The sequence below is a fragment of the Phoenix dactylifera genome, chromosome 1, assembly GCF_051530095.1.
Source record: "Phoenix dactylifera cultivar Ajwa chromosome 1, Ajwa_hap1_PhDact_Kaust_v1.1, whole genome shotgun sequence".
Lineage (NCBI taxonomy): Eukaryota > Viridiplantae > Streptophyta > Magnoliopsida > Arecales > Arecaceae > Phoenix > Phoenix dactylifera.
This window is the reverse complement of record NC_143190.1, coordinates 34944400-34958005: the sequence shown is the minus strand read 5'-3', so window position 1 is coordinate 34958005 and position 13606 is coordinate 34944400. Positions and strand designations below refer to the sequence as shown.

The 13606-nt window shown below is 44.4% G+C and overlaps 1 protein-coding gene across 9 annotated transcripts; it reads right to left on the bottom strand.

Moving 5' to 3' along the window:
• Positions 1-5490: 5490 nt before the first annotated feature.
• On the bottom strand, positions 5491-13329 carry LOC103707171 (uncharacterized). 9 transcript variants are annotated; one of them, XR_015987446.2, is made up of 5 exons: positions 13171-13302; positions 13010-13080; positions 11199-12917; positions 10377-11086; positions 7677-8305 (listed from the first exon to the last, which is right to left on the bottom strand). XR_015987446.2 is itself a non-coding variant. In XM_039126074.3 (5 exons), exons 2-4 carry the CDS (start codon positions 13055-13057, stop codon positions 11021-11023), a joined length of 1833 nt encoding a protein of 610 aa, XP_038982002.3. In that variant the 5' UTR covers positions 13058-13080; positions 13171-13329; the 3' UTR covers positions 7677-8305; positions 10977-11020. The 9 variants fall into 9 exon arrangements, 7 of the variants coding, with proteins under 7 accessions (XP_017698317.4, XP_017698318.4, XP_088578717.2 ...); XM_039126074.3 differs by having other exon boundaries at positions 10977-11086; positions 13171-13329; XM_017842828.5 differs by lacking the exon at positions 7677-8305 and adding an exon at positions 5491-5815 and having other exon boundaries at positions 10977-11086; positions 13010-13329.
• Between the last annotated feature and the right edge of the window lie 277 nt (positions 13330-13606).

Genomic DNA, 13606 nt, shown 5'->3' with positions numbered 1-13606 from the left:
TCATTTTCAATAAATCAAGATTGAGTATATCCTGCTAAGTCAAGAGAAAGTAAGCAATACAACAAATGGGGAACGCCTGCTAGACTAATCCATCACCTCACGATACATATGACCAATATGGACAGCTAACATCTCCTAAACTAGTCTGCGAGTATTCCGAATCAAAGGGTGGCCGTTACCATATCTATCCACTCCCCGTATCCAATCAATCACCGTGGCAGAATCTCCCTCGATGCACAATCTGTCGACTTCCAACACACATCTTGCATATCGGTGCCCTCTCAGGCAGCTCGTAGCTCTGCCCCAACAACCATCAATCCTGGTGTGCTCCGACCTCCAGCTGCAATCAATCTACCATGCTGATCCCTAATAACAAATCCCACTCCTCCAGAAGCTCTATCCATAGCCATACCACCATCAAAATTCATCTTAAGATAACCAAGAGATGGGGGTACCCAAGAGAGAGAAGCATACCTAGGCGCTGCAACAGCAGAAGAGGTACCCCAGATATCCCTAGCCAGCATAGATGAAGTCGATGGAGTCACTGAAAAGACCTCCGCCGCCTGTATCATGGCTCTGTCCATCACAAACCTCGAGGTCGATCCTCTCCCCTCAAACAGGCGTCTATTCCTATCCAACCATATATGATAAGCCAGATAGGCAGCCACAACCCTCTTCTCAGCTATGCTAGGCCTCTTGGAGGAATCCCTCAAGAACTGTAACAGGTCCTCCACTGACTCCCACCTCGAAGGTAAAGGCACAGATAAACAACTCCAAATCTGTACAGCCCTAGGGCATAGAAGTAAGATATGATGTATGGTCTCCTCGAAATCCGGGCATACCTCGCAGAACTGTGTCATCCTCAACCCCCGCCTAACCAGCACGCTCCTGGTCGGAAGGCAGCCCCAAGCTACCTTCCAAAGAAAGAGCGCTACGCGAGGATGCAACCTCCACCTCCATATCCAACCCGCGTCAATCTGCCTATCAGGCATCCTGCTAATCCAAGCATGAAGATCCCTAGCAAGGACTCCCGATCTGCCCGTCGGCTCCCAAATCAATCTGTCCGGCTCCTCCCGTGATGGTACAGGTAACGCCATAACTCTCGCCGCTAACTGCCCTCCAAATATCTCCTGTATCAATCCCTCGTGCCACCCGATACTCTGGAAAGTCCTGAATCCATTCAGCAGCGGCAAATGCTCTGTCTAGTCTCTCCCAAACCGAGCTGAGCCCTGTTGGTTATTGCACCATGTGTACCTTGGCCCCACAAAACCCAAGTCAATCAATCCATTCATCGAAATGAACTCTTGAAATTCCCTCACCTTTCTATTGTGACTGAAGGTCTTCCCCCATCTTTTCCTGTGGACCATCAATGCAATTAAAATCACCTGCTATCAATACTGGTGCTCCCTGATCAACCAACCTGGATGCCTCCTCCCACAACATCCTCCGAACCCTGAAATCAGTGCTGGCATAAACTACTGCAAATATCCACGACCGTCCACCCTCCTCAGTATCACCATAATAACTTCTTGACTACACATATTAAAAATATCCAAAGTGCCACAATTTAGTTTCCAAGTGACTATAATTCCACCTGATAGCCCAAGGGATTCCATTGCATAGAACCTCCAGGATCTCGGCACTGCTCTCTTAGCCTTCTGTAAACTTTTTCCTGACAAACGGGTCTTGAGCAAAACATATATGTCCGGACTATGCTGCTGAACTAATCTACGAAAAGCCGAGGCAAAGGAAGGTTTCCCTGCCCCCTGCAGTTCCATAGTATGATCTTCATAAATCATCTAAGTTAACGGCATGACCCTCTTCCTCTAAGCCGTTCCCACCACTAGCTGAAGTTCCTTCTTCGCTGATTGCCTTCCCAGATTTTTTCTGCACAGAAGCTATCACTTGGAGCAACAATTGAACATGGCTAGAATCCCCATGCGCACTGTTCCTTTGTGCCAACCGGCATGCTTCATCCACAGTATCCAACCCCTTTGCTGTAGCCGAATGCTTCTCTTCCAACATCCTGCCGCCGTTGCTTCCCACAGCCGTGGACTGCGTCGTCACTCCCACCAACTCCGGCGACGGCGCTCCTCCCACAGCCATCTGAGTCGTTGAATCCTCCGTGGAGCCGTGCCAAGAAATCCCACCCAGCTTAGTCATTTCACCATCTCGTCCTCCCCCAACCACCGGCGCTGCTCTGGATAGCCGACCAAACTCCGGCGTGGTCGGCGGATGGGAACTCTGGCTTCGTCGACGACCCTTGCTTTCGAATCTCCTCAGCCCCTCTGTCGGAAGTTCCCGGCCGTTGGATCTGTGCAGATACAGATCATCCACCACAAACTGGCCTGAATTTGGGCTTCTAACCCGTCTGAGTGAACTCGGTCCCGCCCCATTCAACCCAGGTGTGACGGGCTGAGTCCTGTCGACCGGTAGCGGGCTTAATCCAGGCCACTCCGAACGGCTACGAATCGGGCTTTGACTAGCCCACTCCAGATGTGGCCCATTGGCCTGCTCGCCAACCGGACCGTCCGGTTCAAGGCCCTCGGCTTGGTTGGTTCGGGTTGGTCCAGCTCGCTGGCTCGACTCGGCCTGAGTCACTGTTGCCCCACCAAGTTGACCCACTCCACCGGACGGAGCCAACGAGGAAGAACCCTTTCGACGAGCAAATTTGGACGGTTTCTGCCATCCTTCTCGATCCTCCAGATTGCTGGCAGCACTCGATCCCTTTGCCGCTGGGCTCAGCTCCTAGTTCGCCGGCATCGCCGCCGAGTTCGACCCGCCACCAGGCCCGATTATCTTCTTTAGTCGATTCCCTGCTTTCGCCGGCCGAGGGGGCGAATTCTATGTGCGACCGACCAGCCAGGGACCATAAGGCAACGCCCCCATTGTTCCCTTCCCCTTTGCCTCCCACTTGCTTGAGGTTTCCATCGGGTTGATCCCATCCTCCGTCGCCGCATCCCCCAAGATCTCCACCGGTTCTGACTTCGCTGCCGGAGGATTCTGTCTGCATTCCTCTTCATGGTGACCCACCCGGCCACACTTATAACAAAGTGATGGCAGGTTTTCGTGAAGGAAATCCTGCCAAAACTTCGCTTCCATTCCATCCTTCCTACCTTTCACAAAGATACCGGTTCGCAGAGGCACCTTGAAATCCAATTCAATCTTCACTCGTGCGAAGCCCATCTTCTTCCTCTGGTCCGTAAACGAGTCCACCTCCAGAGGCTTTTCGGCCTTCGCAGCCATTTGTAGAATGATCGGCGTCCGCCAGAACTCCAGGGGTAGCCGGGGCAACCTCAGCCATGCAACACCTCCACCGAGATCATCCCTGCCAGGAACGAAGTTTGGACGCCATCGTTCCATAGCATGGAGCTGTCCGGCCACCATCCATGGACCATACCTCACCGCCGCCTCCCGGTGCTCCTCACTGGCCAAGCGAAGGGTCATATACCCGTCCAACATCATGAAACACTCAGGATCGTAATCAAGCTTCAAGGCACGGCGAACCTCCTTCACAACCCAGTCCGCTGGGATCTGTCTCCCCAAGCTCCTCACCAGAACCGCCAAATCCTTCCAAAAGCCCCTTGACTCTTCAGCATCTCCTCCTCCACCTCCAGAATGTCTGGGAAACGATTCTGTATCGAATCCAGCTCCTGATCAGAGATCTTGTGAGTGGTCCAAGCTTGGCGTCTCGGCATTCCTTTGGTTACCTCCGCCCAGGTCGGAACCCTCCCTCCTCCACCCTTAAGCGCCGTCTTCGGACTCCCTTCCTTCCCTACCTCAGACGAAACCTTCCTCCCCTTCTCAAGGTTAGCCATCGTTACCGCCCCACCTGTTCGAGAGAATTCCCAAAAGAACGCCCTCAGTGGCGCGAATATCGATGCACCCGCCTCACACCCTCCGTGTTGCATTTTCTTTCTTCTTTTTCGGGGTAGAGAAGACACAGAAAGAGTAGGTAGAAGGATCGAAGGAGAAGCGGCAGGAATGGGTGAGAATTTGAGAACGAGGAAAGCGAGGAGGCGTTAAGATGGGGAGGACTGGGCGGGCAGGGGTGAAGGGGGTCAGTAAAGTAGGTGGGGCGGGGTGGATGCAGGTGATCGGAGAAGGGCGGCATGCAAAGGTGCATGCGTACGTGTCAGAACCAGCCATTCCTAGGAGGGATTCAGAGCCCGGGCTTGCGCTCGTTTGTCCCGACCGACTTCAGCCACCCCACTTGTAGTTGCGCGGCGTATTTGGCTTACCAGCTCCGTACAAATGGCGCGCGCATTGGCAACCTTGGAAACGGGAGGGCCGCCTGGCGCGCGGGTCTCGCGGTGCGGGGATGCGGCTTTGGCCCGGTTCGTAGTATGGTAGTGCTGCAGTACCAGTATCCGCACGGACATTGGCCTCGAAATACCGTGAGAGTCTGTTTGGATGGTGGATGGATTCAGCGCTCGGTGGATCCGAGGGAAGGAAAGTCGATCAGGTGGAGACTTGTCTCATGTTCCCCCTTCACGCCCAGGCAACCATAAAATGAAAGCCGAAGTACTTCAGCATAACCTTCCAGGGTGGACATTGCGTCGTAAGACGCCGCCATGAGGCTAAAGTACTTGATAAGTCGCGGTGCGGCCAAGGCCGTTCATTCAGGCATGTTAATTGTCTGATCTTGACCCAAATCTAATTCAAATACCGTCACCATGATAGTGGTCAAGCGAATAGCTTGTTGCGTTGCCAATTTAATCTAATAATGACCGAATCCAACTCAATTAATGCATATTTAAAATGGTATCCGATATATATCATACTTGCCCGTCCAAACCCAGCCATCCAACCCCCAAAGTACCATATGGAACTCCCCTAAAAACTGTTTTCTTTTAAACAAATCACCATCTTTTTGGGTGTGCGTGCATGCGTTTGCGAGTGTGTATTTGGGTTGAAACTCGGATGTAAGGTTTCATCCAGAATACAGAAAATTATGACGGCACCCAAACTGCCAACATTCAAACTTCCATAGCAACGCAATTGAGATTTCGTTTACGATTTACACACTTTAAAATAAATTCACCAAAGTATATAAGCCGAACTTCCCACGAACACCAAACTTCCTACCATACTTTTCATCTCTCCATCAAATTGCTTCTTCGCCTTGTGATTCTGAAACCAACTCTCAGAGAATCAAACCCTACCGTTAATTTTCCACTTAATAGGAGACATTCGCCGGATCGATTAAGCTAGAAATGGCTGGGCATGTTTGAACAGAGCCACGTAAATGAGGTTTGGTTCTGGTCGGGGTCATACAGGACAAGAGAAACCGAAAAACAAAAAGGAAAAGGAAAAGGCCTTATTAAATATATGACATGGCTTTTATATGCTTCTTCAAATAGCGTTGTCAGTCCAAGGCTTTTCCAAATTATGCTTCACCGCAGCAACTGATAATCTTGTTAGCAGAGCTTTAGCAAGTATGCATGAAAATTGTGGAACTGAATTGATAGTATAAGCTGCATCCTTAGATTTCAGATAGAATACTATGAGGGTCAATTTATTAGCTGAGGCATCCACAGTTTCATTTGTGCTATAAGAACAGTTTAAGTACCGCAGATTATGCCTACGTGGACAAGCATGCGGGGATCCTGCAGCCAAAAGATATTTGCCAAGCATCTACACGCTACGAGCTGCCACCTTATAATTCCCAACATACCAGCCTGGATGTCTAAAATTTAAGTAATCAGCTGATTGTGCTCCTTCTAGGTCATATTTTTCCAGAACGGCCGTTTTTGTGAAGCCTGTAATATAATCTTCAAGTTGTTACCTGCGCCAGAACCATAAATCCCATACCCTGGATTCAGATGCGGTGGGATGAGAGATGACATGAGGTAACTTAATTTCAGATATCTTATATGAACACATTAATTGCCAGACCAACAAAATACCAGAAAAAAAAAAATACAATGATCCACACATCTTGAAGCCACTATGAAATAAAACAGGTTCATTTAGATGGTGAAATGATAGGAACAAGTCTGAAGATTTAAAGCAGAAAATGTATATAAATACTGACAGAAAATTAATAGCTGGTAATATATGAAAAGGAAGATCTATTAACAACTTCATCAGGCATGACAAACTACTGATGCTTAAGTATGAATCATCCCAATCAAATGAAATTTTTGAATTAAGGAATTTAACAGCAGTCAAGGCATCAAAAGAGGCTTGTTCTGACGCAAGTGGATCCTCAGACATCCAGTTCATCCTGGCCAATATCACTTCCATGTAATTTGCAACAAGCTGAAATCTCTCAAAAAGTGGTACATGTCTAGCTGAAGATATTAAGGAGTTTAGGGAACTTTTCACTTGTGGTTTCCTGGTTGAAGGCATAGAAATTCTACTATTATAGCACCGTTGCTCCTACAAACAGTGTTTGTCAAACTGAAAATTTGAAGAGAGCCAACCACTTCAAGTAGTAATTTCAACATATTTTGTTCACTTTATATACTGAGGTTTGAAAGTTTCAAATATCAATTGATGCAAACACATGTAAAAATATGAATCTTGATGGAGTTATTAACACCTACTTCAAGCATATCACATTGTTTCATCAGTAACTTGGATAAGATCAGCAATCAAGCGACAGAAGTCAGCAATACAGAAATCTCCATACAATAAGATCAAATGTGATGCAACCATTAACATACGGTCTGTTTCACCTCCAACAATTCCCAAAGGGATGCATAAGTTTAGCTGATAGCCATATATACAACTCAATATAAATATGGTATTATTTGCATTATATAGTCATTACAAAAGAACTTCAGTGAGATACCAGAGTCATCTTTGAGGTATTAAACAGGTCGGCGATGCTCATCTATCTGCAGTCAGATGAAAAATCATAGACATAACCACCTCTTCCTTGTCAATATTCTTCATTCATTTCTATCTCTACTTTATCCCTGCATTCATGTTCACTCTCCTTAGATTTCTTGCTCAGTCATTTCTATTCCTAATTAATCCCTGATATTCCGAAGTTTTCTCTCCTTGTCGGTTCTCTTTTTGTAAAATCAAAAGGTTCTCCAACAAGCTAACAATATTCCTATATGGCATCTCATTTCAAAATAAAACCCTAACCAGATATGGTCTCTACTTATTGATGTCCTGCATAATTGCAGAAGTTCTCAAGCACCAACATAACGGCCTATAGGTAAGCAGGTTACAGTGTAAGACTGTAGTGATTGGTTGCAACAAAGGAGTACCGATGGTGGAGGGGGGGCTGTGTTGGTGGCCGAAGATGGTGGCAGCAAACATGAAAAAGGATGCCAGCAGTCGACAGTGACATGAAAAGTGGTGGCAGCAATTGGTTGGTGATGTAGGATCATTTAACTAACCAGCAAAGATAACTTGAGGAAAAACAGTATTACCAATCACCAGATGCAAAGCACCAATATTGAATTAGAAAGAAATTTGATTGGAGTTTATAAATGGAATGGTACCCGAAAATCATGGTGGGCCATAAAGATGATAGAAAATTAAATGATAAGAACAATGAAAGAAAACAGGGTAAAGGACTCGTGCTCACCACCATAAAACTATGGAATTAGAATTTGTCAAAATCTACAGAGATCTTATTCAAGTTTATCTGCAATAAGCAAATCAAGAGACAAGCAAATCAAGTTTATTTGCAACAATCCACAGACACACATAAGTTATCACAAGAGAAAGGAAAATATTTGTAGTTCAATATTCAACATAGGATGAAATAACTTCAATGTTGGCTGTTTTAGTTCTTCAATATCAAAGATGTTGCAAAGATAACCTTGACCTCAGCTTCATATGAGGAGACTTACTTCAATGATACAATAAAACCATGGTCGAAAAAATAAATTTATCCTACAAATACTTAAAGCAACAAAAATATTAAATCACTGATGCTCTGGTGAACTAGTTCAATCCAAGTTCGCTAAAACCGAACAAAAGTATGATCTTCCCACAAGCTGAAACCGAGAACCTGGCTGGTCTCTGACAAGTACTGATTACATCCAACAATAGCAGTTTAGTCCAGGCTGTTTTAAGTTCTTCAAAAACTGCTTTCAAATGGTAGAACCTGTCCTCTAGTCGTGATAATCACAGAAGATCATGGATTCAGCTGCTTGCGCATTATCCCAGGTGCACTCTACATCATTTTGTTTTGTTGTTTTGAAGCTCATTGCTAAATGAATTCCTTCATCTGAATCCGAGATCCCATAAGATTTGAGAATATTTTCTCGCAGACATGGATGAAGAGAATAACTCATACCCAATTTAAGCTTGATTCATCTTATGAACAGGTGCTTTCCTGTAGAATCATATGGAGACAACTTCAATATGATTATGTCATCCAACTTTATCATGTAGATCTGTGCTTCATTATACAACTCTGCAGAGATAAATATGATCTGATTGGAATCACTGACCAAGCAATATATGTGCCTCATTCATCTCAATAACATCATAGTATCACAAGGCTCTGTTTGTACACTTTCCATGGGAAAGGTCACAAGACATGTCTACCAACCAAAATGTCTGAGACATTCAAGTACTGAGAATTTAATTTTGCATTGGAGTTCACACTATGACCAACTCTTTATAAACAATGTCAGCAGTAGTGACAACTATGGGCAGTGTTAACATTTCCTTAGGAGAGTTACCTACCTTGCAAATAAGAGTCAACATTATTGACTTCAGTCTGATTTTACAGACTTTCCAATGCCTAGGAAATTATTGATTTACACCTTTTCAGGTTTGAAATTCAGGACTGCAACATCCTCTGCATAATCTCAAGTTGCACTAATGTCCAGCAAAGAGCCATTATCAACAATGACTGCAAGCCCCAGCACCATTTATAAACAGCACAGATAAAGTGAATGATTCATCAATCTTATAAAGACTAGCTTCACTAAATGGCTCTAACAAATTCCTCCATGACACCTTTCTGTTAAGGATTACAATACTGCCTGCCAAGTTCATGTCAAACAAGGGCTGGCACAGTATGATACTCTACCATACTGTTCTGTATCATGTGCTAATACATGGAAAAGCCTTGAAAATAAGGGGGGAAAGGGCCTGAGCTGAAGGTGCCAAATTATTAAGCAGGTAAGTCTTCGGCAGTTCTACCGGAAGAACGTGATTGCATCACGCCTTCACAAGGGTTTGGATGTTAGGGGTATTCGGGGATAGCTGCCTCTGTTGTGTAGCCCATTGCCTCCAGGCCCTTTTTATCAAAAAAGAAAAAAAAAGTGCCTGAGAATGGCATGGGCTGGCTACATAGTGCACTTGGTTGGCCAACATAGTGCATAGCATCTGACACAAACTGATACAGTCCAGCACCTAAATTCTTGCTTTGGATAGCATAGGCTGCACAGTCAGGGTTGCCAAATGAGTACATGGTTTCTGCTAGAGTTACATAAAACAAAAGGCAATATCTACAGCCTATTTTCGATCCCCAATAGCCCCAATAGTCTTTCAAGGAGCCCCATTAATGATAATGGAGAAAAAATATTAATGAAGATAGCATAAATCATCCATCTAGTTGAAAACCCATATATAGTCCATTTTCATAGGACTCTTCCAGTTTAAGTTGATGTATTCTTGAGTATTAATTTCTCGGATTTGATTTCTAAATTATGGCTTTAACCATGGAGTGAACCTCTTAACTACCTTTCTACCTAAAATCATCTTGGCTAGTGGATGTGATGCTGCCCAGAGCCATTCTACATTATGATGCAAGAAGATCAGAATAATCAGAAACCTTAGATTCATTCACGATTTAATTCTGCATTCCAAACTCCAAAGCCCTTGCATTATGATTGTTCACTGATCTAACAGTAACCAGGCAATGAGTTAAACTGAAGTTATAATTAATAGCAACTGTCAAAACATATATTAATAATTGATTACTGATTCGTACCACAATAACATTGTTTATTGTTCTATCATCACTCTTTGGTGCTATCATATGATACTGTAGTCATTAATTAGACCAGATGTGTCCTCTCTTCCAACTACCTATCCAACAAGGGCAAACCACTCTGATTTTAGTTTAGTATAACTATTTATCATTTACATCAAATTGCGAAGTAATATGAACTGCTCATTCTACTTTTTGGGAGGTAACAGTTGTAATTTAAGCATCCTGCAACTGTATAAAACATATCAAAAAGTTGTAACTGTTGTATCTGAAGATATAAATTATCACATGAGCTAGGTTTCAATTTAATAAGAGAATTTTTCCCATCAATTTGACATTGGTAATTTTGTTTCAAAGATCTAACTAACAGAAACAATGAACTATAGGAAATGTAGACAGCAACAGAGATATACAGAGAAGAAAGTGTGACGAAAGTAAAGTTAAACAGAATAAAGCTAACCTTAAGCACTGATACCCAGGGAAGCCATGTATGTCTTTGTTCAATGTTTATAAGAGATGATTCTCCACTAACAAGTAATTGACCAAAACCAAGCAGAAATACTTCACTAACATGATGCCAGAATATGAATCACCCAGAAACCTCTTTGAGGCTAATTTCCATAATTCCTTACTCTCAAAGAAGCCACCACCTTCGATCTTAGGAAAAAACAAATGTGCAGACCAAATACAGTGAAAAAACTTGTCGATCACAACACACTCCAGAACAGTAACTATGGGAAGCTGAATTACCTCTCATTAGAAGGTAAGGTAATACTATCAATTATACTTTCATAATTGATCACTGCAATTCCAACAGAAACTAGAAATTCATACTGCAAGGCATGACAGTATAGAAATTCTGCATTTGTATGGATGAGCAAAAGTGCCAAATTGTTTGATGCAAGCATACAATGAGTAAAATAGATCATAAGCTTGAAATAGAAGCATGGAGAATAAGCTTGAGCGGTAGAACATATCATCATCTGCCATCTACTAAAGCATTTTAAAATATCTACGAAGATCGGGAAAACAAATCAAAGCTCAGTTAACTGCTGCAGACCTCAAAAGAGAAGCCCATAAAGACTTAAAATTATTGCACATCCTTCACCGCTGCAGCTGCCTTCTAGCCAAGGCTGGGCTTTTCTTTGGAATGTAAACCTTGTAGCTCACCTACCAAACACATAAATATAATCAGATCTAAGCAAAGAGAAGAAAATGTCTTTCGCACTGGTTGATCCGTGCACGCCAGCAATCAATTCGATAAAAAAAGCACATAACTCACCTGCACCATTTCCCCATCATGCATTCTAGAAAATGTCTTTTGCTCAAAATGAGACCCAGTTGTATCCTTCTCCACAGGTTTATTTCCACTCTTCGCATTAAGGCAAGTAGAAGCCCCTGATGCCGACCCATCAGCTATTTTCAATTCATCCCCAATAGTAGCACTACTTCCAGGTTCAACGACTGCCTTCTTATTCTGGATATCTTTGGCCGACAGGGTTTTCCCCGAAGAGAATTTGTCCAAAGGCTCTTCTTTGCTCTTTAAATGATTTGGAATGGTTTGGCCATCAGTGGTGCTAGTAACGATAGAGTTGACAGCTAGTCTTGAACTCTCACTAGCATTTTGACAACTGATGATAGAATTTCCATCAGCATTTTGTGTTGGAATATTCACGATAGATCTAAGTCTGGGTTGAGTCATGGGAATTCCCCCTTGAATGCTTCCTTGGCGTTCAAGAGAACTAGCGAACTTGCAATCTGATGAAACAATAGTGTCTTTTGCCTCAACAAATCTACCATCATCCTTGCAGGGTTCAGTCTGGATGGACTCATCTTTCTGATCGCCACTCATGCCTTTTTGTTCCAAGAACCCACCTCGGAACTTTCTGAAGTTCTCTAATGCCTTCTGTCTCAAGAGCAGTTCCAAATCCTCGGGTTCTGAACTACCTGCATTCACTGCATCCCCACCGTTCTTCCTTGTTGAATCATAATTGCCACAATCAGCATTCTTGACAGGCTCAGTATTGAGCTTGGTCAAATCATAGTTATCTCCCTTAACATAAGCTGTATCCTCAACCCAAATATCGGCACCATGCTTTTCCCCAACAAACTCTACCTGCCTATCATCTGAGGCTTGCTCACAAGCATCAAAACTCCTTCCCAGATCATCATAAGCCTGAAAAACATTATCCCTACCAGAAATTTGTTCCATCTTCTCTGATTCTTTGGTTACCACAAGTGCTGATTTAAGCCGTCTTGGCTGATCCACCTCTTTACCTTTCCCCTTACTATGACTCCGACTCTCACTGTAACTCCTGCTACCACGTCTTTCCAGCTCCTCCGATTCTTTGGTTACCACAAGTGCTGATTTAAGCCGTTTTGGCTGATCCACCTCTTTGCCTTTCCCATCACTATGACTCTGACTCCGACTGTAACTCCGGCTGCTACAACTCCTACTCTTGTCACAAGACGAGCAGCTCCGAGATAGATACCGACCACCATCCCGTTTGGAGCTCATCCTCCTTACACTCCTCCGACTTCTCCCCCTCTCCCTTCCCTTCAACTTGCTTCCTTCCTTCGATTTCACCCTCCTATCCGCACGAGCTGGAGGACTGCTCGACCTGTTCCTCCCCCCCAATTTCGCCTTCCTATCAGCACGCGGCAGGCTCCTCGACCTACTCCTACCCCTTAATTTCACCCTTTTATTACCGCGGGCGCGGCTCCTCGACCTCCCGGAGGGGCTGCTCCGGCCCCGACAAGTGGAGCAACTCCGGCTCGAAGAACTCACGCTAGCATCCCTGCGATAGCGGGTCTTGCGACTCTTCTTTTTTACCGGCTTCTTGGATTCCTTCTTCGTCTTCTCCGGCTTTTTGGGTTCCCGCTGGGTTCTCTTCTTCCGAGAGCGAGCATCGATCTCTGAGCCGGAGGAATAAGAGGACGATGATGAGGAGTCGTGGCGGCGGCGCTTATTAGATCTCATCTTTCTCTTTTTGCTCCGATCCTGGTTAAGGATGAAGCCAGTAATTGAATGTTAGAATGGATTGGGAGTTCGAAGTTCTGGAATAAAGGGATGGGAGGAGAGAGAGGGGGCACTTCATCGGAGTTCTTCCTGGAGTGCTTCGAGGAGAGGCCGGTCCTCATGGGACGGCGACGCTAGGAAGGACCTGCATGAGAGAAAGAAAGGGAAGGAGAGAGAAAGCGGAAAGGATGGGGAAAGGGGAGGGACGGGAGAGAGAGGAGTGGACGAAGGTTACCGAGGGGCGATGATCGGAGAAGGGGAGGAATGGTAAAGGAGTTGTGCGTTACGCTGGAGAGCCCTAATTTGGGTAGATTGCCGCGGCAGGGGGCGATGCCCAAGCGGCACAAAAGCGGAATTAAGATTTTGGCATCGGGAGGCTCCAACTTTGGCGCATGGAAAGTGGATGCATGGTTGGTATATACATATACACATATACATATACATACGTACACACACACACACACACACATATATATATATATATATATATATATATATATATATATATATATATATATATACACACACACATATATACACACACACATATACATATATACACACACATATACATATATACATACACATATACACATATTAAGAAAGTGGATGCAGCTTACACTAGTCTCTAACATCGCCATTAGAGTCAAAAGACAAAATACTTCATAAAG